This window comes from Seriola dumerili, unplaced genomic scaffold (assembly GCF_002260705.1).
Source record: "Seriola dumerili isolate Sdu_G_001 unplaced genomic scaffold, Sdu_1.0 BDQW01000733.1, whole genome shotgun sequence".
Taxonomy (NCBI): Eukaryota; Metazoa; Chordata; class Actinopteri; order Carangiformes; family Carangidae; genus Seriola; species Seriola dumerili.
In genome coordinates, this window is record NW_019174988.1 from 454328 (window position 1) to 480057 (window position 25730).

The 25730-nt window shown below is 40.5% G+C and overlaps 1 protein-coding gene across 2 annotated transcripts in view; it reads right to left on the reverse strand.

The window, feature by feature from the left end:
* Nucleotides 1-410: 410 nt before the first annotated feature.
* LOC111236848 (electrogenic sodium bicarbonate cotransporter 1-like) overlaps nucleotides 411-25730 on the reverse strand; it is a 53806-nt gene continuing 28486 nt past the window's right edge. For both annotated transcript variants that reach the window (XM_022765726.1, XM_022765725.1), the window contains exons 8-27: nucleotides 23673-23749; nucleotides 18427-18584; nucleotides 17347-17434; nucleotides 16632-16786; nucleotides 15520-15630; nucleotides 15231-15405; nucleotides 15003-15136; nucleotides 14313-14587; nucleotides 13143-13213; nucleotides 12446-12631; nucleotides 12186-12299; nucleotides 11729-11890; nucleotides 10379-10557; nucleotides 9341-9413; nucleotides 8998-9066; nucleotides 8590-8763; nucleotides 7931-8092; nucleotides 5963-6056; nucleotides 4359-4438; nucleotides 411-1996 (exon numbers count right to left, since the gene is read on the reverse strand). In XM_022765726.1, coding sequence (XP_022621447.1) covers nucleotides 4395-4438; nucleotides 5963-6056; nucleotides 7931-8092; nucleotides 8590-8763; nucleotides 8998-9066; nucleotides 9341-9413; nucleotides 10379-10557; nucleotides 11729-11890; nucleotides 12186-12299; nucleotides 12446-12631; nucleotides 13143-13213; nucleotides 14313-14587; nucleotides 15003-15136; nucleotides 15231-15405; nucleotides 15520-15630; nucleotides 16632-16786; nucleotides 17347-17434; nucleotides 18427-18584; nucleotides 23673-23749 — 2501 coding nt within the window. In that variant the 3' untranslated portion in view covers nucleotides 411-1996; nucleotides 4359-4394. The remainder of the gene's footprint in view (nucleotides 1997-4358; nucleotides 4439-5962; nucleotides 6057-7930; nucleotides 8093-8589; nucleotides 8764-8997; nucleotides 9067-9340; nucleotides 9414-10378; nucleotides 10558-11728; nucleotides 11891-12185; nucleotides 12300-12445; nucleotides 12632-13142; nucleotides 13214-14312; nucleotides 14588-15002; nucleotides 15137-15230; nucleotides 15406-15519; nucleotides 15631-16631; nucleotides 16787-17346; nucleotides 17435-18426; nucleotides 18585-23672; nucleotides 23750-25730) is intronic.

The window sequence follows — 25730 nt, forward strand, 5'->3', positions numbered from 1 at the left end:
TAGGGAATGCTGTGAAGTTTTAGCAAGTCTATCACTGTTATCATCCCTCCTGTTCATACTGGCCATGAAACAGTCCCTTCTTGGTGTGACTACACTGGGGGACAAAATGCACTCCTGAAGTCAGCTGTTAGACAGAGGAAGTTATGGTCTTTGTGGTACAGAGGCGTTTGCTCACTGAGCTGCAGCGCAGGGACACGTCCTGTTAGTTTCATGTAGTTTTGCTTTTTTGTTTATCACTTGTTTGTCTGGATCTGTTGTCATAGCGACAAGTCCTCAAGCCCAAACTGCAGGTTTATTCAGTTAGTAAAATGCTTTTTAGCGCAAAACGAGCGCTGTGGATTATAACCTGATAGTTTTTGAGGCCTATACTGATTTCTCTAAAATCAATATATTGTCTGTGTATTGTAGACTTTTTTTTTTGTAACATAAACACAACCATCTTGATATGGATTTCTTAGGTTTATTATTTTTGTATTTTTAAATGATGACGTTGAAAAATAACTTGTCAGTGCCCCCTGCTTGTAGAGCTGTGAACTACAAATGATCTCAGATGTAGTTCTGCATTTCTGTTGTGAGCTACATCAGCTGATATTCTGTCCCCCATGTCTGACACTGGAGTCACACTACAAAGGGCTCACTCTGCCAGGAGGAATAAGTACAGTGACCAGTCGCCGCCTCAATGTACACACGGGTATGTGAATATTCTGTCAAGATGGACTTGAAAAAAAAAAAAATCCAAATCTGTCCTTTTAATACACAAAACAAAACGAAACGTGTTTCCATTTTCACATCAGATAATTCCAACAGCAGCTGAGACAAAAAGAAAGGAGCCCGTCCCACTGCATGAGGCTTACATGGATTTGATTCCCTTCTCATATTGTTACCATAAGAATTTCAGTCTGGATCGATCTCTTATAAGCCACTTAGGTAAAGCACAAGTAATTATATGATATGAACTCCTAATTAGAGTTTAAGTTTGGCTGAGGAAAATCAGATGATTATGTATCGCTGAACTGTTTTCTACCCACAAAGGAAAAAAAATGACATAAGAAAAGGTTACCAACATACACACACAACATAATCATAAAAAAAAAAAAAGATAGACACGATTGATTTAATTTAAACAAGTAACAAAAGTTCTGAATTGAACATGTGAAAGAAAGATTCAGAAAATTAGAAAGAGAAGGTGAAGCAATCAAAACTGCATCAAAAAGTGATGATAAAAATATTCATCTCATCTGCACATACAAATATGCATTGTTAATTAACTGTTAATTTACTTTAAATATCTATTTGCACACATTTCCTTCACAAGCTATAATACAGTGAATCTCTTGAATCATTTCGTCTCTGCAAGAGGCCAGAGAGAAAATATCAAAACCCCATGCTGCGTCAAAAATCAACATGTTGCATTTGTTCATAATAAGCATTGAATCTAAAACAAGAGGTAGAGCTATAAAAACATAATTTTCCTGCTACAGGAAAATGTTATTAGAGTAATTTGATTTATATAAAAATTCAGACAGATGATATTTATATATATTTATATAAAAAGAGCAGGGAGGGCACTCCATCACGCCATGCATGGTCAGAGAGCTGCAGCATTTTACTGTTGATCAGCGGTATGTGGGAGGAGTTGAACAGAAGAGTAAGTAAGTAAGGAGTTACATTTAACTGTGTTCAAGTCAGACACAAAGACTGTTTACTGTGGAGCTGTGGGAGAAAGACCACGAGAAGAGAGTGAGGAAAGAAATGGTTTTAAAATTGCTCCATTAATAGAAAAAAACAAAAACAAACAGTATCTTTAATTTTAAGTGAGTAGAAGACAGAGAGAGAGAGAGTTGTGTTGCGGGTGCTGCAGGATTCGCCCGACGGTGGTTCAGTGCTCTACAGAGATGTTTCAGATCCTCTGCTCTTCCAGTAGAATGAATTATCATCGTCTGGGTCCATGTCTATTCTAATCTGAGGCACAGACTTCAGCGGACTCATCTCAGGGCTGAAATACAAACACGTCTATTGTTAGGATGTAGTCTAACAAGTGGTGGAGGAAATATTCAGATGCTTACCTTAAGTAAAGAGAAGCAAATACCACACCATAAAAGTACTTCATCACAAGTAAACGTCCTGCATTCAAAATGTACTTTAACTATAAAAGTAAAAATACCCATTATGTTGAATGGACCTTTGTTAGATTAAGTTGTACCATGATGGTTTTGACTTTTTTTTGACATACTATATATAAGTGAGTCATAAAAAAGTCATAGTATAGTAAAGTATGTATAACTATACTATCACATTTTATGCCTTATTATACTGTGTATAAGAGAGTCATAAAAAGGCATGAAGTCATAGTACAGTAAGGCATTAAAAAGTCATACTATGATGTTTCTATGACATAGTACAGTGAGGTATTAGAATATATATATATATATCTACACTATGATGTTTTTATGCCTTGTTGCGTCTCTACCAACGTTGAGACCGAAGCTACGCCCTTGGTCATCACACATTAGATCTTGTGGTGAGAGCCATTTTTCTATATCATTAATTTTTTGTCCAATTGGAAATGACGAAACAATTTAAATCAGACTTCCCTACATCAACATGAGACTAAATCGCTCACTGGTTAATTATATCATTGATTTATCCACCTAATATTTTCTTAATTAATCAATTAAAATATCAGACAGTAGTGAAAAATGCCTGCCGACAGTCCAAACAACACAAAGCTGTTCAGTAACAAAGAGAAACATGAAACAAGCTGATTTTTGGCTTTTCTGCTTAAAAAAATGACGAGAGCGATTATTAGACTAAGTAAGTTTGTGTCGACTGACTAACCCATTAATCGACTAATTATTGCAGCTGTACACATTAAAACATCGTGTTTGGTCTCTGGAGGCTCTGCAGATATACACCCAGTCAACATGGTTTGATGGTTGCTGAGGTCATCTGAGCTCAAAGCAATTTGGCGTCAGTCTTAGTGGGACAGGATTAGTTTTGTGGGGGGGGGGGGGGCATCACTGCGATTCATGCCCAGTCCAATGTCACTGACTCTAATGGACACGTGTCCAAACCACTGATATGCCTCTTGACTCTAAAGTAACATTACTTTTTTTGATTTGCTTTTCCTGTCAGGAAACGAGAGTAGGTCTGTTTCTCCATCAGCGTGGAGCCGCTTTAAGATCGAGTCCCTGTCAATATTGGATAAGTGTGTGAGTCAAGGGAATGAAAAACAGCTGAAGACACGTTTTTGGTTAAGTGCACAAGTGAAATGTGTTTTTACTGAGTCACTGGTCATGTGTAGCCGAAGACCAAAAAAAATCTCGTAAGTTGTTTGTTGACATCACAGATGTCCTGTGATCACAGCTGCTTTTCACACATTGTCCCGAACACTAATCCTCTTTCGTCGTCACTGTTACGCAGTTGTAGAGCACATGGGGTCGCACAGATCGTGGTCATGATGAGAGGTTGCGGACATGATGGAGAAATATAATCTCTTTTGTCGGCATCGTAACTGTCGCTGTAAATATTTGCCCAAAAAACGAGGCTTGTTCTGCCCCTTTAAGACTGATTGTGTCCTCTAAAGCTCATTTCATCACGCAACATACACCAGTAATGGTAACAAGGTCAATACAGACGCAAAGGCTCTGCTATTTTTAGACCATTATTACGACTGTAAATGTTTCTTGTTCTTTTTGTCTGAGTTCAGTCAATCTCTAACTGTGTGTCTGCTTTTTTTTTCCAGCTGAACAATGAGCTGAAACTCACGATAAAGCTGAGTGGAGCTGTAGCTTCTTTTACATTGTCATTTGATACATGGCTATTATTAAAACATGCACTATAAATACCTTTAATTGATGTTGTATGAATTTGTAATTCAGCAGGTTGTGCACTTTTCATCTGAATGTATATAAACGATAATGGTAGATGTTACCCCCGTGTGTGTGTCCTCTCAGTTCCTGTCAGCTCTCGACAAAGCCAAAAAACATAAAAGAAGCAAAAGAACAACAGATCTCCAGGCTGAACAACAAGTCCAGAGAGCGAGGCAGGACATCAGAGAGCAGACATCTGAGCTGAAATGTGGCGCCTCTGCTAGCCACTGAAAAAAAAATGCAGTTTAACCATAGGTAAGCTAATTAGCCTAGCTGACCTTTAAAGTTCAGACTTACATTATATGTTAGCTAGTTAGCTCGCCTTCTGACCTTTTGCGACCTTTGATTCTACGGTCATGAATAAAGTAAAAAAAGTAATCAGTGCCAGTTGTATTTGTGGCTATCAGCTTCCAGTCTGCACATGACACCTGTTCCCCTCACTCTCTCATGCACACAAACACACACACACACACACACACGTCTAACCTGGACAAGCAGTTGGCCTTGTAGTAGCGAAGCTGCTCAGCACGATGTGTGTCGGTCAAGGAATGAAGTGGACTTGTCTCCTGTGGAAGGAGAAGAAAGAAAAGCCCTTAGACGTTTTCTCTGACTCACACTTTAAGGTTTCACATCCATTCAGACCAGTGACTTGAAGCCAAACATGACAGCAGCTGATTTCAGAGAGGACTGACGACCTGCACGCTCTCCTACGGTGTCTATTTAAAGTCAGTGTGTTAAGTTTTTGACAATGTCTCTTATAAATAGCAACAAGAAGTGTTTTTAAAAATCTTAAGAACAAAAGGTTTAAGGAATGTTGTCAGTAGCAACTAGATCAAAAGGAAACTCAGCGTCCCATGCTAGGGCGAAACAAACTGTATTTGGACATATCTTATTAAAAATACACTTTTTATCATGAACCACCATGAATTAACAAAGTATTCCTAAAATAATTCAATTTGATTTAATGTAGTAAATATGAATTTGTTCTAACGTTAACTGTTGTCTACACTACATAATTTTGCATTAATGAAGTAAAGTCTAGTGTCATCTTCCTAGATCAGACGTCATGAAGTACTTCACAATAAAAGACCAAGCAAATAGAGACACGGTATGAAAATAAATGAAATAAAAATAGATGAAAGGCAAAAGTTAGATGTAGGTGTGCGAATTATCAGGTGTATCTGTGTTTACACAACCTTAAGCCTCTGAGGCCGACGGATGTTTCTATTGTTACCTTAGCGATAATACAGTGTAGAAATATGGTTTAAATGTTGTTAGAATCTGTAGACTCGACACTTTCCGTTTGATATTCTTGCGAGATTGTACATGCTGAGAGGCGGAGCTAGAAGGCCTCCAAGCAGGCCTCTAAAATTTGGTTAAAGTAGAGTGATAACACTTTTAATTTTAAACATTTATTATGCATTTATCTGCTATTTTTTATGAACCTTTGGTAAACCCATTTCAAGCACCAAAACAATTCAGCCACATCAGTAAAGGTTTGTTTTCACAAGAGATTTGGGGGAAATTATCTCTTTGCACAGTGCAAAGAGGGGCCTCACAGAAAGAGCTGAGATTGTTAATTTAGTTAATTATTAATTTATAAGCAAATACCGGAAGAAATAATGTAGAAATGTATAAAATATCCTTAGACCTCAGAGAGTTACAACCTTTGTTCTCAACAAGGTGCAAATCGACCAAAACCCTTGAAAAAGCATGAAATCACAACAAAAACAGGTGAAATTAATTCAAATCATGAACTGAAGAGAAAATAGATTCAGAAGAAATCATTGAAGTGGCATGAAGAGAAAAGCAAAAATTAGTGGAGAAAAAAAGTTACTTTCGTGCAGGTTTTGGAAAATAACGAAGGATTCAGAGAGAGAAGCAAACAGGAGAAAAAAAACATGTTAGTATCATGCAGTTAAAACCAAGGAAGGAGTGTGAGAGAATCATGCAACAACAGTGTCGACTCTTTAGTGACAGGAGACGTCGTCAGAGAGACTGGGTGAGGAAGCAGAGCAGGAGTCAGGCAGGACGAAGAGGAGGAAGAGGAGTTTCTCCTCCAGCTCTGCAGGGGGTTTGAGTCTACTCACTGTCACAGGCCTTATCACCTAAGAAGGGCTCCTGCTCCATCATGTCCATGGGGATTTTAATGCTGGGAACATTCTCATTGTAAGGATAGTCAGACTGTTGGAGAGAGGAAAAACACATCTGAGACTGGACCACACACACACACACACACTCCCACTCCCTAACCCTTTCTGTTAAGGGAACATTCACTGAAAAGTAACAAACTGCTGATTAAACAGCTTGTGGTGATGCATCCTGAAACCCTGGGACCATCTTACACTTTTGCTGGTTCCCAGAGGTAAATGAGACAATGTCACGTAACACTGAAGAGATTTCTGGTGAAGCGAGAGTGAACTTGGACTGAGTTGGAAAAACATGATATCTGATAATGCTGTAAGAATCAAAAGGGCCAGAGCTTCTTTCAGGAGCATTCGTACTTCAGTTTATGTTGATGTGAAGCTTCAGCAGGGACTGGCTCACGTCAACCAGACTGGACAGGATATAGAGTATGTAACTGACCAGAAGCATCACACAGCTCTGTCCTGAAACTTAAAACTAAGAAAACACACCAGTTCTTCTTCAGGTGTTTTTGCTAAATTATCCATTGAAATTTGGCCCAGCAACTGATGTCATTTATAACTGAGAGATGAGTCTCATCATCATCATCATCATCATCATCATCATCTAAACCACTTCAGAAACCTGTCACTCCCAGATGGAGGTCGTCTTGAGTCCGAAGTTATGGATCTAGATTATAGGGTTTTAAAGGTTTCACCAAGTTTAATTTAAGACTTTTAATTCTATGTTGCATTAAAAGGGTCAATGTATGTTACACAGTCACACTGACCAAAGTATGATAGTAGGGACAGTATGGGCTAGAATTATTTGTTATATCAAATTTTTATTATTTTTTCTGTACTTCCCAGCAATAAATACATGATTTAATTAATTAAGTGTTGCGATCTGGATCTAGATAAGTAGCAAAAATTGGATGGATGAATGTACCAATTAAAAACGATTCATTCATTTATGTTTATTGGAGCTACTGTAACAGCAGCGGCAGTGACCGTCTACAGGTCTGATGGTGCCGACTGCTTTTTAAGACTTTTCGAGGACTACGTTTAAAGAAAACCTCCTCAGACAGAATGCCCTCAAGTGAATTAAAAAATGAATAAATAAAAAAGACCTGATCCAAAAATGCAGTGGACCCAAACAGACACAAAGGAGGAGAAAATGCTAACGCTGGCAGCAGTTTAACGAGCCACTGCAGCTGAAATCTGTAGCACAACATGCCATTTTCTGCACTGATTAGGATGCAGTGCATCATCAGAGCTGAGAGAGCGAAGGCTTGGATCCAATCGGGTATCAGACACACACACACACACACATACACACGCCTGAGAGTAATACAGTGGAACCCTTCCCAACCCATTAGACCAGATAGAATTTGGACCCGGCCCGACTCGGGTCACAGGGTGAGTGTCTACTTCCAGCAACAAGGCTCAGTCACTTACGAACCCTCTTCAAGAGAGAGGACGAGACATCTGAACCTAAAATACTAGAAATGATAAAAACATAAAGCCTCTCACACGACAACAATCTTGCCCTTTCTGTCAGTGAAATAAACAACTAAAAGAAACTGAAAGAAGCTCATGACCTTCTCATCTTCAAACTACTGAACACCAAGTGGAAATGAGGGAAAGACGACTCCATCACGAGAGAGCAGCTGCATGAAAGAAAGGGACATCCGGAGACCTGGATATTGGTTAGCCAGCGGATAAACTCTCAGATGGTTCATGCTGCTGCCTAGGAAGGAAACTGGGGGTTGGGGACAGGGCTGGAGGTTGTTGATGAGGTTGTCAGACTTGGGAATGGACGGCCATATAAAAGAGATTATACGAAACTCCAGAAAAATGAGGTGTTTGCTTGTTTCTGTGACTTGAGGAAGACACATTGGGGTGAATTGTCACTGGCAGACTGAAAACACTTACATCTTCAGCGTCGCTGTCTATGCTGCCCCGTTTTTTCTTCTTCTTCTTCTCGTCCTCTTTCTTCTTCTTGTCCTTCTCTGGGATGATGTCGTCCAGAAAGCTGAGGTCATGCTGGGAGAACATGTAGTCCATCGCTTTTCTGACGGCGACGAGAGCGAGGATCTGAAGGCAGAAGAACGAGAGGTCGGTCAGTGAAATACAGCTTCTCCTTTATTTCTCCTGGATCAATGTGAAACTCAAATCTCTGAGACATTACTGCTCTGTCAAAAAATGTTGCTTTATGCAAAAAAAAAAATGCTTGTACTTTATTCAGGATGTAAGAATGTGATGTGCATCTGAACTGGATCTATTATTTATACTTTTTTGACGGTTGTTTCAACCTGTTTATGTTGCATTTTCTTGTTGTACAGTAACACTGCTCTAATGCTTCCTTCTCTGTTGACAGAGACTTTAATCCATGTGACATTTTCCAGATTCTGGAAAAACATCACGAATGTTTCTTGCCACTGCACAGACCTGACAGCTGGTCAGTCCCAAAATCAAATGATGGATTAATCAATAATCAGATGCAGCCTCAGTAGATACCGAGTGCAGGTGACTGAACAAAAATAACAGTCAAAAATCCTCATTGGTTAAATCTTGATGATAATGTCCCTCACCATGACAGGGAATATGATGGCAGCCACAGTGGACTTGAGGATCCAGAGCAGAGCCAGGCAAAGGATCTGGATGAAGGTGAAGAGGTGGACCTTCCTGAGGGGAACGTGTCGCAGGTAAACCAGGTCCGGCTGGTGTTTCGCTGGCATCAGAAGCAGCTTGAGACGATCCATAAACTGCAGAGACACAGAGGTAGAGATATACATCATATACACGTCAGAGTTACGAGCTAGACGCTGGTTTGACTTGTTTCGTCGATACTCAGGTGTTTTTTTTTCAGCTTGTTTTTTTTGATGAAGAAGGTTCAACATCAACACCATCCTGTTTCGTTTTCAGATTTGTTTTGTTCACTTCACACTCACACAACAACTCAATCTTGTAATAATACAGTAGTGAAAAGACGTATTTACCTGCACTCCATTTAGAGACGCAACTCCCATGTACAGGAAGACTCCATACAACACAGGCATGGGGATGAACTGGGGGAAACAGCAGAGAAATGCACAGAAGTGTAAACTTATTAACACATGCCACAGTGCAGAGACACTGGTATGTGTTCTCTCAAATATGCAGCCGTCACTAAAACAGAGAGAGTATTTATAGCAGATACGATGCACAACTGTCATCTTAACCTAAATTTAGAGGCTTTAGCAGCAGAGAAGCTCACCTTAACAAATACAGACAATTAAATAGCATATGTACATTGTAAAACAAAGTTACTAACGATACATAATAAGACAAGAAGACGATTACCTTTAGAATAGGAGACATAAAAACAGACAGTCCTGTCAGGATGAACACAAACACACCAGTGACCCTCTGCTCTCTGCAAAACACAAGGAGAGAAAAAAGACGCTGATCACAGGAACAAAACTTTGCACGTCTGCCTGATGTAATTTCACGATCTGGACATTTTCACTCTTTTACCTTCAACAATTAAGTCACAGAAAATAAATGGTGAATAATGAGGTTAGGGTTTGTCAATCAGTCTGTCCCAACAAGAGCCAGCATTTCTAGGAAGTGTAAAGTTGGTGTAGGTGTTTCAGTGTGTTTGTTAGTTCAGCTTACAGCTGACGCATCAGGAGGCTCGGGAGGACGTCACCAAACAACAACAAAAACCTCTAAAGACAGGAAGAGAAGCGTCTCTCCCATCTACTAATGACATGTATGAAAACAGAACATTTTCATATTGACAATTACACACTTTGTTATTTATTAATCCGAGAGAGAAGAGTAATATTTCTGTCATGTAAAGGAGGTGAAGTTAACATGGCATTAATAAACAGCGTTTGACCCGTCAGGATGAAGAGCCAGCCACTAATCTACTGAGTAAATGTGTTAACTCACAAACCCAATCAGATTATCTCAGTTCAGCTCTTTCCCTTTAACAGGAGAGTTTTATGTTTCGTCTCCAGGGTGTGTGTTCATGTGTTTGTTGAGCGACTAACCACTGACAGTCAGACAGTGAGCCGAAGAAGAACTGATGCTAAAGCATTTATGTTTTGGCATCTGAACTTCTGAATGGTGTTTTATAAAAGCCAAATTCAAATTCATAAGTGCAACTGAACTTCAACAACAGGTTCACACAAACTCTACAACAGCTGACATCGCTCCTCCAGATGGGACTAAAGCAGCAGGATACATTTAGTTCACTATGAATCAGATACCATGAATCTGACTCTCCTACGGTTCAATATTTAACACCATGTTTGTATTTCGTGGATCCAGATGCATGTGGAAATTTTAAAACATTATCTATTATCTCTACTTTATGTATTGCACCGGTCTTACCTCACACCCAGGAACTTTGGCTGCTCTCCAGGAGCCGACGTTTCCGTTTCCATCTTCAGACTGTCGATGTGAGCGATAGAGATGACGGTGGCGGCCACATACCACGGCAGACCCATGAAGGAGCAGATCACCAGCAGAACAGCCACCCAGAACAGATCCAGATGGTAACCTGCCCCTTTCTGGTGCAGAAAACAAACACAAAAGGTCACGTTTTTCAAGAGAGAGAGACAGTAAGCAGAGCACAGGCGCAGTTAAATCCCAGTAAATAAATCCATATGGTTTGATCAGACACTCTAAATCCTAAAATAAAGACAACCAGACTTATATCAGAGACAAGCCTCCCTTTTTAATTTCCCTGCGCCCATTAGTTCACACTCAACACTTCCTCCATGTTTACCTGCAGCACTAATCAATACAACCAGCATCACATCAGACGTTCCCACTGCACCAAAACAACGTTAAAGGTTAATATTTTCCATAGATGTTGTTATTGTGTCTCTCTCTGTGCTGTGCTGTGCTGTGCTGTGCTAACTTTACTCTCCACCTCCTCTGTAGAGATTCAGGGAAACACAGACTCGAGCAGAACAGTGTGAGCCTCCTGCAGCTTTACAAACAAACACGTAAAACACTGCTCTCTGACACCGTGTCCACACAGAAAGTTTCTCAGTCGTCCGTCTCATCGCGTCTGACTGAACAGATTCGCTCCTGATTTTAAATAAGTCCAGCTTGGAACATAACAAGTCGTGTTTTACTCCTGGTATACGCCTGTAAACGCAGCCTGAAGTGTATTTTTACACGTTTTGCTCCTTCTGTGGAGATACGGTGCGACTCTGACCGAAACACAGAGACTAAACACCTGGAACGGCCTTTATTCTAACTCATATGATGATTAACGCTACAGCAGAAGAGCAATTCACTTCTCTTCTGTTCAGTTCAGTTCTGTGAAACGTTGTGTTTAAAGGGACGACGAGTCGCACCGCTTAAATCAAAGAAATCATTGCTCAACTTCAGCAGCGACTGTGAACATTTCAAGTGGCTGCTTTTTTGAGCTAAACTGTGTTCAGTCTCTCCCATGAAACATCTCTCACTCCCATGAGAAGAATGACAGCCATATTTAGCTACAGTGTGAAGGTAGCCAGTGTCCTGTACAGATTGCAGTTTGATGGGAGAAATGCACGACAGTCCTGACTTCACATAAATCAGGTCAGAGAGACAGAAAGGAGGAGGAAGCCTCACTCAGATTTTTGGTTATAATGCACATCCTCCTGTGTCTGGTACAAACACTCAACATAAATAACAGCAATGACATTTAGCCGACGTACATTTAGTACAGTGAGGTTTCTTCTTTACCTTCAGCTTGTGCTCCTTCCTGTTGACGATCACAGCAGTAATCTGCTGGTCCATGAACACCAGTATGGTGACCAGCAGGGCAGGAAGAGCCGACGCCAGGTAAACCCACCAGGGGTTTCCTCCGAACGGGGGCACAAACCAGCCCCGGTTAGGACTTGTTGGCTATGAGGGAGGAACACACAAGCTTCAACACACAGTATTTTCTTTCATAAACATTTACATTACGTTATATTTCACCACGGAGGATCTACATTTAATTGCCATTCCTCTGACGACGGAAGCTACTGCCTCAGGTTTTAGTTCATTTCTCTTTGGTCTGGAAACTGTAGTGTCTTAAAACTTGCTTTACAAGTTTAAATCATCATAGCAAATAATTTGAAAGGCAAGGTGGAGACCTCCAGGGCTTTCTGACAGGAGTTTATTGGAGTCAGGTTTTCTGGGACAGGGAGGGACTCACCTTGAATTCAGTTGGCACAATGAGTTTAGGAGTATCGACTCCGACGAGCATGTCGACTAGACAGAAGATGAGGATGGCCAGGATGATGGCAAAGTCACTGATGAGTTTCCTCACCTGGGTGAAAGGAAACACAGACACTCTGTAATCTGCTGTCCCATAAACAGGTGGGAAACATTTGGAAAACCTAATTTATTTCCTTTCCAGGTGACTTGCTGGGTTAAATCATCTCAGCGTGTTACGTGTCGCAGCGAGTGACTCACAGTGGTGGGGAAGAACGGGCTGGTCTTGAACTTCTTCAGACACATGGAGCAGGTGTAAGTGCCAAAGAACAGGATGAAGGACATGAGGGTGATGTCGGGAACGGTGTCGCAGGCCTTCCCCACCAGCTCCCCTTTGTACTTCAAGCACTCCGTCTTGGTGAGGGACGACCATGTGGCGTTCATTGGCTGCACAGAGGAAACAAACAGCATCTTGAGCAACCAAAGCCGTAACGGATACAACAGAGGGCTGTAACTGAAGAACTCCTGCGCCAGAGCAGCTGATAACTGTCTCGACTTTCATTGTTTTGGTTTAAAGAGATAAAGACAAGCCAATTTACAGTGTCACAGTAACCTCCAATTGGATACAAGTCTGCTTATCTTATCACACTATCCACTTTTCCTTGTGACATTGTTGAACTTACAAACACAAACGTCTTTTTCACTCTTTATCTCGCCATTTGTGTTTGTCGTGAGATTTGTGACCCAATATCTCTTTTCAAGCTGGTCAAAGAACATTAAGACAAAAGTCCTTCAGTGTGAACAGTGCTTCAAGTAAACTGGGGAAACATATACAGTTCACTGCAGTATACTGTGTTAGAGATGTTGCTGAGACAGTAAACAGTAGCACAGACGGTGAATCACAGCAGCTATCAATAAGAACGATTTTGCGTGCAGCAGTGAAACAGGAAGCACTTACCAGGTCAGTGTTGTTCCAATACCAGACTGCAGTACCTTCTAAAGGATCACCAACGATGTCTGTACTGTTCTCTGCACACACACACACACACACACACACACACACACACACACACACACACACACAGGGAAGCACAACCTCAGTACAAGTTTTTAAACACATACTTACATGTGTGCACTTCGCATGTATACAGATGGGTGTGGTCCGACCCATGCTCCTAATGTAATACTGTAGTGATGACTCTCATGTGGAGGATGTCAACATGTTGACAAGCAGCACGACTGTCTCTAGTCTTTTTTTTTTTTTTTTTCATTTGTTGTGTAACAGCTCAGTTTTTCAACAAGACAAAACTTATAAACCCATCCTATAATGCCTTACAGCTATAACACTGCTGATTGGTTGTTTGCAAATCCTAGTGAAAGAAAAGTTGTAAAGTGAGTATTCAGGGCGTCTCACACTCAGACTGTCACACTTACACTTTTCTAAGTTCTATTAATATATTAATCAAAGCGTGTGACCGACAGACCGACACTCTCTCCCCAGGACCAAACAGCCAGAGTTTCCTTGACTTGCTGCTTGTGTTACACAACTCTACTGCAATGATATGGCAGCTGCTCACTCATCACATGTAAACAGCTGCCTCCCAGATATGCTCTGCACTCTGTGTGGACGGGTACGGAGAATAGCATATTTCTGTGTGTGTCAGAGAGTGAGAATTTTCAAAGCTGTAGGGGATTACCATAAACTGAGGGCTGCCCCATCCTCCATCAGAGAAGACAATAAAGAGGCCGTGTCGCATTAGAGTCTGATCAACAGCTCTTGTTCACGTCTCAAATATCTGCCCATTTATGCCAAAACAAGACCCCATGAAGCTGCAATCACTCCCTACAACCAACCATGATTGTGCCACTCTTAGAGCTACATACTCACCAATGACATCATCACAAACTTCATAACAACCCTCCCTTTAACCCCTCTGATCACATTAAACTGCCATGTTTAAACATGAAATTAAATCAGTGGCTAATACAGTCTGTTGTAAACCGGGATAGTTTCTAGAGAGAGCAGCTCATGAACAGTGACAGTGATTTGTCTCATCGGCATCCACGGGTAAAACATGCTGTGTCTCACAGTGTCGGCTAAACGCCTCACTGTTAAACTCCACCTCACCTAGAACAGCAGGGGCCATACAGAGGCAGTCGTACTGCGTGACGTAGTCCATCTTAAATTCAGTGTTGATGGGGTAGTGGTGAGCGAGCTTCAGCATCTTCTTGAAGGCATCATAGATGAAGATGAAGCTGATGAGGCAGGAGAAGCCCTCCTCTGTGAACCGGGTGAAGTACTGAACCAGGAAGCTGGCGTCAGTGGCCACGAGCGCCAGACAGAAGAACGCCGACCACAGACCGATCCACAGCCGGAACTCCAGGTAGTCGAACTGATTGTCTCTGTATCAGTGGGAGGCCAAAAAAAAAAAGAACAACCATAGTAAATATTCAAAAATCGTAGATGATTTTATTCTCATTATATTTCCTTGATTTTATTTTACAACATTGACACTTTTTTCCTCCTTAAATCTATTTATTGTTGAAACATAACTTCTTTTTTTCTTTTTTAAATCTCTTTCATCTCATAATCTCAGTTTTAAGAAGCTGCATGCTGTGTTTTTTTTTTTTAACTCTTGCACTGACATAACTTATAAAAATAATCACTTAATATGGTGCAAAGTTCAAAACAAGCATGTTCAGACTTACATACGAGTGTTTCCGACCAAAGTTTCATATGATACGGTGCTTGTTAAGAACTAAATGATCTATGATTAGTAACCGAGCTGCTGACCAAATGAGAAAACGGAGAATGAACCTGCTGAAGTTGAAGAGCAGCCGTTCAAACACCAGAACAGGACCAGTGCTGCTGAGGATGGTGAGAGGCTGACCAGCCAGCAGACAGAAGACCCCGCCAGCGATCGCCGTGCCCAGAAAACTCTCCAACACGCCCTGAACACACGGGTGGAAACATTCAGGGGATTATTCCCATCTTAAATAGTTTCACACTGTACGAACTGATAAAGGTTCAAAGCTTCAGTCTGACCTGCATGTTTTCTGTAGCGTCCCCCAGCAGACCTCCGAAGGTGATGGCGTTTGTCACGGTTCCCAGGTAAATAAACAAAATGGCCGACAGGGCCTGAATGTGAAATGCATCGGTGAAGTCACTGATGAAGAAAGGCGCTTTTCTTTTGATGTCAAGTAGTAGACCCCCACAAAACCTGAAAACACAGAGGCAAAAGGTGAGTCAGTTTATGTTGCAAGGCAGATGAATACAGGAGCGATTCATTCTAATAGAAAAACTATTCAGAAATGTTTTGTTCATGATTTCACACCTCCCGGTCTTCTTCAGCTCTTCCCCTATAGCGTGTCCCCCTCCTCCGTGACCTCCATCATGAGGCATGTCTCCGTTCATCTGAGAGTCTCCTCCTGCGTACATGTTTTTCCTAAAATACCAAACACAGCTTTGTTCAGACCAACAAACACTTCACTTCTGAATCAGGTGAGAGATTCTTTCAGCACCTCTAATACCTTCTGATGTTGACGCTGCCTGCAGGTTGTTTTGTTCTTTAGCATTTAAGCTGCCGTGAAAACGAAGCACGTTGTCTCATGGTGCCAATCAGACGACGTTGTTGTGAGTTACGTGGTTAAATAGCCTGATTGATGAATGCTCACATTAACAGTTGAGACAGTCCCGAGTCGAACTGCAGCTTTAAATAAAACCAACTGCTGCTCGTTCATAATTGAACACTGTGCTGTACACCTGGATGCACTTCAGTGATTTTGCAACTACTGCTCTTCCTTAACCTAATGTGGTTACTGCTCACACAGCATTCACAACAGGGCACGGATCTGCAGAGTCTTACATGTTTAATGCACAACACTCTTGCACTTTTTTTTTTTTTTTTAGCCACAAAGTTTTTCTTGAACGAACTCTTGCACTGATTACTTGTGTTTCCAAAGTAAAATCCTCCTCACACTCTTTCTGCAGTTGCATTAAAGCTGCCACTCACATTCAGTATATGTGTTGTGTCAGCAACTGCATGACTTTACGCAGGGTTGTGTGTGTGTGTGTGTGTGTGTGTGTGTGTGTGTGTGTGTGTGTGTGTGTGTGTGTGTGTGGTGTGTGATGTGTGTGTCGGTGTGTTGTGTTGCTGATGTCATTTATTATGGAGTTAATAAATGACTGTCGGACTAAACATACAGCCTGAGGTCCTTGTTGAATCAGTGAACACTTGTAGTTTCAGATAAGATCACAACAAGGAAATCTCCACTCATGAAGAGGTAGATAAGCAGAGCAGGAGTCACCTTTTGGCACTCTGACTTTTTATAACCCCTGGAAATGTTTTTAAAACGATCTGACGTGGAATATACAGTAGAAAGTTGAAGTACTACTGACAACATTTAAATGTCTCCTATCTAGGCTTTCTTGGCGGAACAGACAGACCTTTTGTCAGAGGAGGGGAGGGATTTTGGAGGCTCTATCCTGATGGTAGGGTCCCACTCTCCAGGAGGAAGCACAATCACCTCATCCAGGAACTCGTCGATACCGGCCAGCAGGTCTTGTCTGTCCTTGGCCTTATACGCAATGTCATGGAAGACCTGAACAGACAAGAGAGGGGACGAGGCATTCAAGTGTGAAAGAGACCTGTTCAAGCATGCAGTGCCACCAGGCAGCAAAGTGGAATATCAGATCTGAGGGACAGAAAGTGAGATCATACACACACACACACACACACACACACACACATACATACACAGCACAATATTCAGGTATAAAAGGCACCAATGAAGCAGTGCAGCATCACTTCATATACTGCACAGCTCTGGGGTTTAAGAGTTCATGAATAGCCTGCGGTCTGTGTCTGAATAAACTCCAACTTTAAATTGTTTTCACGAGAGACTGATCACCTCTTTTTATTCCAAGCAACATTTTTTGGCCAAAACATTCAAAATACACAATCCTCTTTTAATCTAAGGACTAAATATATTGATACATTAAAAAAACATGAAGGCATTCCTGATTATTTATCATAGCTTTGACACATCTTTTCAGATACTCCACAGATATCACTATGTAAACTGAGATAAATGTTGCCAGTAAAAGTGATGAGTCACCAGTAAAATAAAACTCAGGTTTTGTACATTAATGCCAGTCTAACCTCATCTGACATCAGCGTGGCGATCGCTCTGCCAATCTCATGGTACGACTTGGCTTTGCCTTTGGGTCCGAGCAAGATGAATAAAAACCTGCGAAAAAAAAACAAATTTATATAAAAAAAAAAATATATATATATATATATACTTAATGGGACCTGTCTTTAAATTAACATTTGCACTAAAACACTGAAATTATCTCTAAAGATGAACATGACAACCAACTGTTTTGTATCAAATGCTTTATGATTTGTTTGCAGTAGCACATTTTTATTACATCTGTTTTAGTTGTGGTTTGTAGAATTACTGAGTCTCTGTTCATAGTTTCTTGTTTGTTTTTATACCAAAATATATTGTATAAGTTACATATTTCTAAGCTGTAGGTGTATTCACAACAGACATGTGAGAATGTTTTGACTGCAGCATATATGGAGCATGAAAGCCATTCAAATAGATTACAACTACTTCTACAAGCTTTATGACAACAATAAAACCTTACAGGGTGTTATTTACAGTGAATATAGCCATAACGGTGATGCATTAGATACATCACCACAGCCCAGGAATTTCCAAAAGGACATTGTTTAATACAACATTTACTAGTTAATCAGAACAGCTTGAAAAGTTTCCTCCAAGAATTTCTCTATGGCTCCTTGGTTACAACAAGAACACTTTAGAAACCAGTTCAGTGCTGCTCCTACGTAGACACAATGAAAATATACAAACATTACAAACTAATCCAATCTTTTATAGTAGCTCTACAAAAGATTTTGCATTTGTGAAGCTCATAATATTCAGTTTTTTAAGTGTCAGAGCTTGATTTGACAACACTGGAAAATTTCAGTTCTTTATAATTTAAGGTGTTGCTGATAAGTGATTTAATTGTGTCCACTCCTTGCATGTTTTTCTGAGTTTCTTTCTATAATATTAAGTGTTCCTTGCAGATTTCTGTCAGTGTTATAAAACCATAAAATGTACATGTAAGACAGCCTGAGTTGCACCTCAGCAACTCAAATTCTGCACTGATGCAACTTCCTTTTTAAATAAATTAAACTTAAGCTATGAATTTCATGAATTTCAGGCACCTTGTGGGAACAGGAACCTCCGTCAGAGCTCCCAGCATCACAGCTTGCTGCAGACGCACAAACGCCACAAATGGCGCGTCCAGGAAGTCCACCTCCCCCACCAGCACGTTGGAGGCCTCAGCGTCTCTCGGCAACTTCTTCATGAACTTGTTCCTCAGCTAAAAGTACAAAAGAGAGAAAAGAGGAGTTGACATTAAATGTTAAGTTCACACCAGCAAGCTGTCCACTACAGTGCACACTAAATTAAACAACCTGTATCAAAACAGGACAATCCCTTTCAGCTTAAATACCAAACCAGGAGGCTCCCATCAGATCTAAATAATGAACCAGCAGTAACATGAGGTCTGTATTTCTTTCTGTCATGGCGATGGTCAGATGTATGAAAATGGAGGTCAGATACCTGCTGAGCTCCAGGGTTCAACATTTTACCTTCAAACCACAGAGATCAGAATTAAAGGGCACATCCCAGTGTTTTTACACTAAACTAGAAATTGTTTGATTTCTTTTTTTTCTTTTTATATTTCTGAGTGTTCTTACAGTCAAACAGTGTCAGTACTTGATGTAATCCATCACATAGGAAATCATCTTTAATGGAGCATCCTGAAGATGCAGTTATCCAAGGATTTCTCTGTGTGTAAATGTTTTGTAAGCTTAGTCTCATGTTGGAATATGTAGTTAATGAAGGAAGTTATTTTATACTCCATTTGTGCTTCACATAATTGAGGATTAAAAACTGCTAACCTGCAAAATTCTTACTTCGGTTTACACTAAGAATTTGACTGAGAAGATGGAAGGGCATGAGAAATTTTGTGCCCAAATGAGCTACAAAATTAATTAACTGATCTGCATAAACAAAACCTCAAACCTGCGAGCCAATGAGGGTGAACATATTTTCTGCAGTAGCACAATAGTGGGGTTTTCTGCATTTTCTTAGCTATTTTTCAAGAGCTTAAGCCATCATTGTGTTTACAAGACAAGAGGTTATAATACGCCGTCTGAGCAGACTGGAGACTACAGTGACTCTGTATCGGAAAGTGACGAGACAGGCCGGGGTTAGCTTGTAGCTCGCTAAATTCAATAGAAAATAAGATGTGATAGAGAAAAGAGTTAACATTGTGTTGCTTTCCACTATTGGAGACAGCTCTAGGTGAGTAAAGGAAAGAAGTTTGATGCTGAACTCACAATATTGTTTCTAGACTGGTAAGTAAACAGCTGTTAATGCTAATGTTAGCTAGTGTAGCAGTAGCAAAACTTACAAATAGCTCCTTTTTTAAAATTAAATTCAAACTCCTGAACACCTGCAGCTGAGCATGGTGCCCAGAGAAAACTACACTTCCCAGTATCACTGGTAGACTAGTTGACATCATGTTACATCTGGCAATAAAAAGCCCTTCAGATCAGCAACAAAGTCCATTTGATTTTTCTGTGGTTCCACTCCAGTACCCGTCACATTACATTTAATGCCACAATCATATTTGTTCTCTATGATAAAAAAAGTGGCATGTTTAGGGACAGATTGAGATCATTAATAAATGAAACTTCAAAAGACATTGAATCATAAATATGTAGATAAGATTAACGTGGAAAACTAATGTGTTATATATTAACTTCAAAACAGCGGAGAGCAGGCAGGAAAAGACAAAGCCAGTGACAAGACACCCACATCAAAGTCTAACACCAGTCAGGCTGAAGTACACTCTTCACATAATAATAGATTCAGTTCAGTTTGAAGTGATTTAGTCACAATATTCTCATCCTCCATTACATGAGAGCGTTTTAATTTACACCTTTATGGTATTTAAACATTCAACACTTTACAGCAACTGTTTGTCCTGAATTCATGATGAATTATATTAAAGCAGATTAAAAGAATAAATAATAATAATAAAAAATAGCCTCAGTTTTAACTTTAGAATCAGTTGTTACTGTCAGTCCAGAAAATGGTCTGATAAGTTTTAAGAGGAACAGATACAGATGTTAAATGTGACTTTTAAAGCTACTCCAGGGTTTAAATTGGATTAGATCACCATTAGATCATCACCACTGACATTTCCTCCAATCAGACTGAGCCTGTTAGCAAACAACACATAGCCTACTGCATAAATAGTCTAAAAAATATAGTCTCAGAGCAGTTTCGTCATTCTGAAATGTATTCATAGATTCTAATACAGGATAAAATTATAAATCAAACAGAAGCTAACTGATCAGTCTACCACTCATCATCATGCCCGCCAATTGAGATCATGCACGTGCACGATCACTGTCGTCAACCTCTGAGGACTGAAATCCCATAAACTGGTGAGATCCAAACACATCCAATCAGAGGCTGTTGAGCCTTCTTGGCAAAGAGTTTGTCTGTAAATGATTGAGTTGAGAGGTTAGACCTGCGTAACTGCAAACCCTGACCTGTGTCCGATCACTGCTAATCCACACCACACTGCCCTCGTAAACTACGTATACTTCAATCTGGTGTGTTCCCAATTGATCCTGAACTGGCACCAGGCAAAAATTAACATGAAGTATCTTTGCTTTTTTGTTTTTGGGGAATATGTTCATTTTGATCTTGTAGTACAAGATACTTTAATTGCCCAAATGATTTTCAAACAGCAGCTAGGACCAATAAAAACTTAACGCTGCTTCGTCTAAAAGCTTTTAGATGAAGCCTGGTTGGTTCATCAGACCTCAGAGAACTCTGAGAAGGTGTGACGCAATACAATCTCAGACAAATAAACCCAAAACTATCTGCATGGCTAGATTACACTAGAGATCATCAGGAAAATATTAACTGTGCATTTACATAAACTTTAAACTGCCACAGTTGATGCAAACAATTCCCACAGGTGCCTCAACATTTGTAGATCACTTACCCTCTGTCTGTCAAAGGCAGTGTTGGAACAAACTGTGTTATTACACCCTCTTTTTTTGTAATTTGGATGAATCTACCCTCTAAAGTTAACCATTGCAGTATGGAGAGAAAACATCATAAAAGAGATTTTGCAGACACTATTAAAATCACCATCTGTAAGATCAGATCTGGTCTCTGAAACAGGTCATTGTCTTTGAAGTAGCCATGCAACATGATTGTCCATCAGTCCAATAATGAGCCAAGGTTAAATGGATGATGATAATTCTTCTATGCACCTAATCCTACTCTGGTCTTTGAAAGTGAATCTACCTTGCTCTCGTCTCCAGCTCATCTCTGTCGTTAAGCACAAAGTTATCAGACGAGCGGCAGTGAGGAAAAACGATCAGTGCGTGTTGGCCCACAGAGGAAACTTCTGAATGGTATTAACAGGCTGAGTGGGTGTGGAAGAGTTTCAGTTTAGGAGACCGGCTTCCTGTCCAGTTGTCTCTTTCCTACTCTATCTGTCCCACAGGACGACTTAGTGGGTCGGTTTGACCTAATTCCCTCCTCCCACAGGACTGAGATGAGACCATATGAACAAATATGTGCTGTGAACTGTGGTAACCTAACTGTTCCTCTGTCAGAATCAAATGGATTTTACTGTATGATGTAACCATTCTGGAAAACACTAATACACAGAGACTGATGGTCATCTGTAGCAATTTTGGTAATACAATGATCTGTAACGATCTATAAATTCATTTGTTTTGCTGCTGGTTCAATTTTCTGAAGTCATGATCCACTCAGACTGGAAAAGGTACATGTACAAGTAGGTCATCAATAGAGCACAGACCCGACACATTCCTGTGACTTTGGCTTCAAATCGAATTTATACAGCTAACATTTTCTTTCTGACCCATTCAGTCTGGAATGGAAAATATTGTAGGAGCTTTTGCCGGCTGCACTTGTCATTTAAACGAGGCAGGCAGTCGGTGTTGTGATATTCTTCTAGATACCTACTGGCCTGTAGATAAGATGTGATAAGTGTGAGCCATTCAAACAGCAGAGGGCAAAGGAGAAGTCTGCATGTCGCAAATGATGGAAATTAATTGATAATAAACACCGATATCTCCGTGACTGATAATCTAAGACACAGTGTATCAGAAAGTTGTAGTGGAAGTGGACTTAAGAGTACAGGTGTGTGTTTGGGTGTGTACTCTCCACTCTGACTTAATCATTGATTTTTTTTTTTCTCTCTCTGTGTTATTCATTGTACCACAGATTCTTAGCCTAAGCATCAACCTCACTGCTGCCGCTTCTTGTTACAACACTCCCCACGCTGACCATGAAAGGAAAAGTTTATTTAGTTTATCCACAGACTTTCAATAAACTGCTAAGCAGACATATTACATAAGCAACTTGAATATAGTTTAACAGACGTGGCTGCAGCAGGTTAAGAGCAACTGCAGCAGGCTGCGTGATGACGACAGCGTGTGGAACAATGCACTTTAGACATTGTTGTCTCTGCTCTGAACCGGCAGCCTCAGTCTGCTGTGACTGGTTTCTCCAGCTCTACATTGGATGAAGCTACATCAGGCTAACAAGTTAGCGCTGACGGAGCCGGCCAGTGATTCTGTCATTGTGTTCCAGTCAAGCTTGAAAGGCATTTGCTTGTAACAAACGTCAGTTCTAGTTGGCTGTTAAATAAATGATTGACTCTTTTCTCTGTTACTGCCCTTTTTCTGCAGCTGACCCTTTCAATGCACCAAGAATCTGTTTCAGAATAACAAGCCATGACGTACAAGGCAACTTAATTTTAACTCAAGTTAAAACCTGGAGATTTTCGGTGGCAAATAACCTCACGACCTCAATAACTGACTTATCCAGCTGATTCATATCTGATCGGACTCTTAATTCGAAAGATTTTTCATACATAAATCTGATAAAACATTGATTCATGTGTTCACCCCGGTATGTTAAACAGTTTGCTGAATTAATGAGTTGTGGCCAAAATGTGTTTTGTGGGGTCACAGTGACCTTTGACCTCTGAGCCACCAAATTCTAATCGGTTTATCGTTGCATCCAAATTAACATTTGCGCCAAATTTGAAGGGATTCATTTGAGGGGTTGCCAAGATATGGCATTCACAAGGCTAAAACCGTGTTTTGTGAGGTCACTGTGACCTTTGACCTTTGACCACCAAAGTCTATTCACTTCATTCTTGTACAGACAACCTGAAAAGATAATGGCTCTGGCCCTGGCTGTCGCCGGCGTAGCCCAGAAGAGTTTGACTGGCAGGTTTTCTACGAACACCAGTGAAGAAACACTGGAGCAAAGAGCAGCAGCAACAACAACAACAACAACAACAGATTTCCTGTAGTGAATCACCAGGGTGACTCACCTGATCTTTCTCCGGTTTGTCAGAAATGTCATTCAGGCTGCTGGAGGTCAGGTTCCGGTGAGTTGTGGTGGGACTATCTGTTAAAACACAGCAACCCTGTGCAGTTAGACCAGCTTCACCTTCACCTGGATGTAAGAAGTGAGCGGGGAAGAGGACAGCAGAGACCCAAGAAAAGACAGTGGCCCAGACAGTTTGCTTTTTCCATGCAGCGCCGAAAGGAATAACAAAGAGAGCAGTGATACTCATGCAAACCGTAGACAGAAACAATCACCACTGACTATCATACGTACATTACAGATTCTGGAGCACACCAGCGTTTACAGCTGACTAAGAGAAACAGGATTTAGCAGGAGAATCGGATCATTATTATTCTGTAAACATCCTTCTCAAGGCTTACAGTATTCTATGCAACTATGGTGCTTATTGTTTTTCAAACACAAATTTTCATTGTGTGCATCCATCCTTACTCTGTGAAAATATCTGATCATCTTAACGTCTGTGTTTTCCTCATGTGAGGCAGGTGAAACAACAGACTGATGGACGCTCTGCTGACTTTTGGTTTCAGCTTCTCGCCTCCACCATCACAGGAGTGACAGCAGAGCGTGACCTGACTTAAGTCACAGATAACAGACGGTATCTAGAGGAGGACAAACGTCAACGAGTGCAATTTCTGATGCCACTGCAGCTTTTCATACATCTGCCCCCCTGAGCATTGTGGGTAATAACATGCTTGTCAGTATGATGCAGCCAGTAAAAATGATAAAACTCAGGGTAAAAAAAAAAAACAGCTTAAATTTAGGAAAATACATAAAGGATCAAGTTTTAGCCAAATATAGCTGGGAAGTATTGGAAAAATTCCTTTAAATAAAAACAATATAATATGTCACTACTCAATAAAGCATAAACATCTACTGTCTGAATGACGAGAGAGGTCAAGGTTTACACTATATTTTGGTCACGACTACGTTCAAACTGCAGCTAAAAGTTGCAGAGTCACATTTTCCAATTTCTTTCCGGGTCACATGGATTAGATATACGCTACAAACATCCGATCGGCTGGGTGAGCGTTATTATATTGAAGTCAGTGATATAACTGAAAAAACAAAGTACTACTTGTTCTTTTTGAAAGATGTCTCAGTCTTTGAGGCCTTCGGTCATTGTGTCTGTTCATAAAACGGCAGTGACTCAGAACTCATCAGTGGGCTGCAGTGTGAACGTAGACGCCGTCCAGTGAACTTACTAAGCCAGTCCATGCTGGTACTCCTTTGGGTCTGCAAGTCCTCCATTGAAATGCGACCCGACAGGCAAGTCAGAGAGTTCTCGAGAGGACTACGAGCTTTTAGTAGCAGCAGCAGCAGCAGCAACAGGTTATCACACCCAGTCCAGGGAAGCAGAGAGAGGGCGGAAAAAGAGGGTTGACAGAGAAGCCCAAAGAGCCGAAGCATGAGATTTGTTAGGAGAACAAAATCAAGTGGCTGTTAAAGATCTGTAAAACATGATTTGTGATGTAAGAAGCTGTGCAGAGAAACAGTGGAGTGAGAGGAGTAGTGTCATTAAATAAAACCATGGGTCGCTGGACTGAAGAACTTGGGTCAAATTGAATTTTAATATATCAGTGGATGTACTAGTGAAGTTGGAATCAATTAATGATTATCAGTGAAGCTCTTTATCTCAGTACTGTGATCTTGATTAGAGGCTCCGGCTTTTATGTGCTGAATTTCCATTTAAAAACTGTGACAAAGCAGAATCAAGACCACAAGGAGTTTTTTTCTTTTGACCGAGTCATAAACCGGATTCATAAATCTGACAGCAGGTCATAAATAACTTCATTTTCCAAAGACCCATGGCTTGTAACAGATTAATTACATCTTCAACACAATGCAATATTTAGTTACTCAATGTGTTACAATCAAAGCACTTATACATACACATGCTGTTACTGTCTAATACACATCAGTGTGTTCAGGCCGTCACTTTGCTCACGACTGAAACTACTTTAAATCTCACAGATTCAGAGGCTGATTAAATATTCTGATTAATAAGGTTTGATTAGGTTAA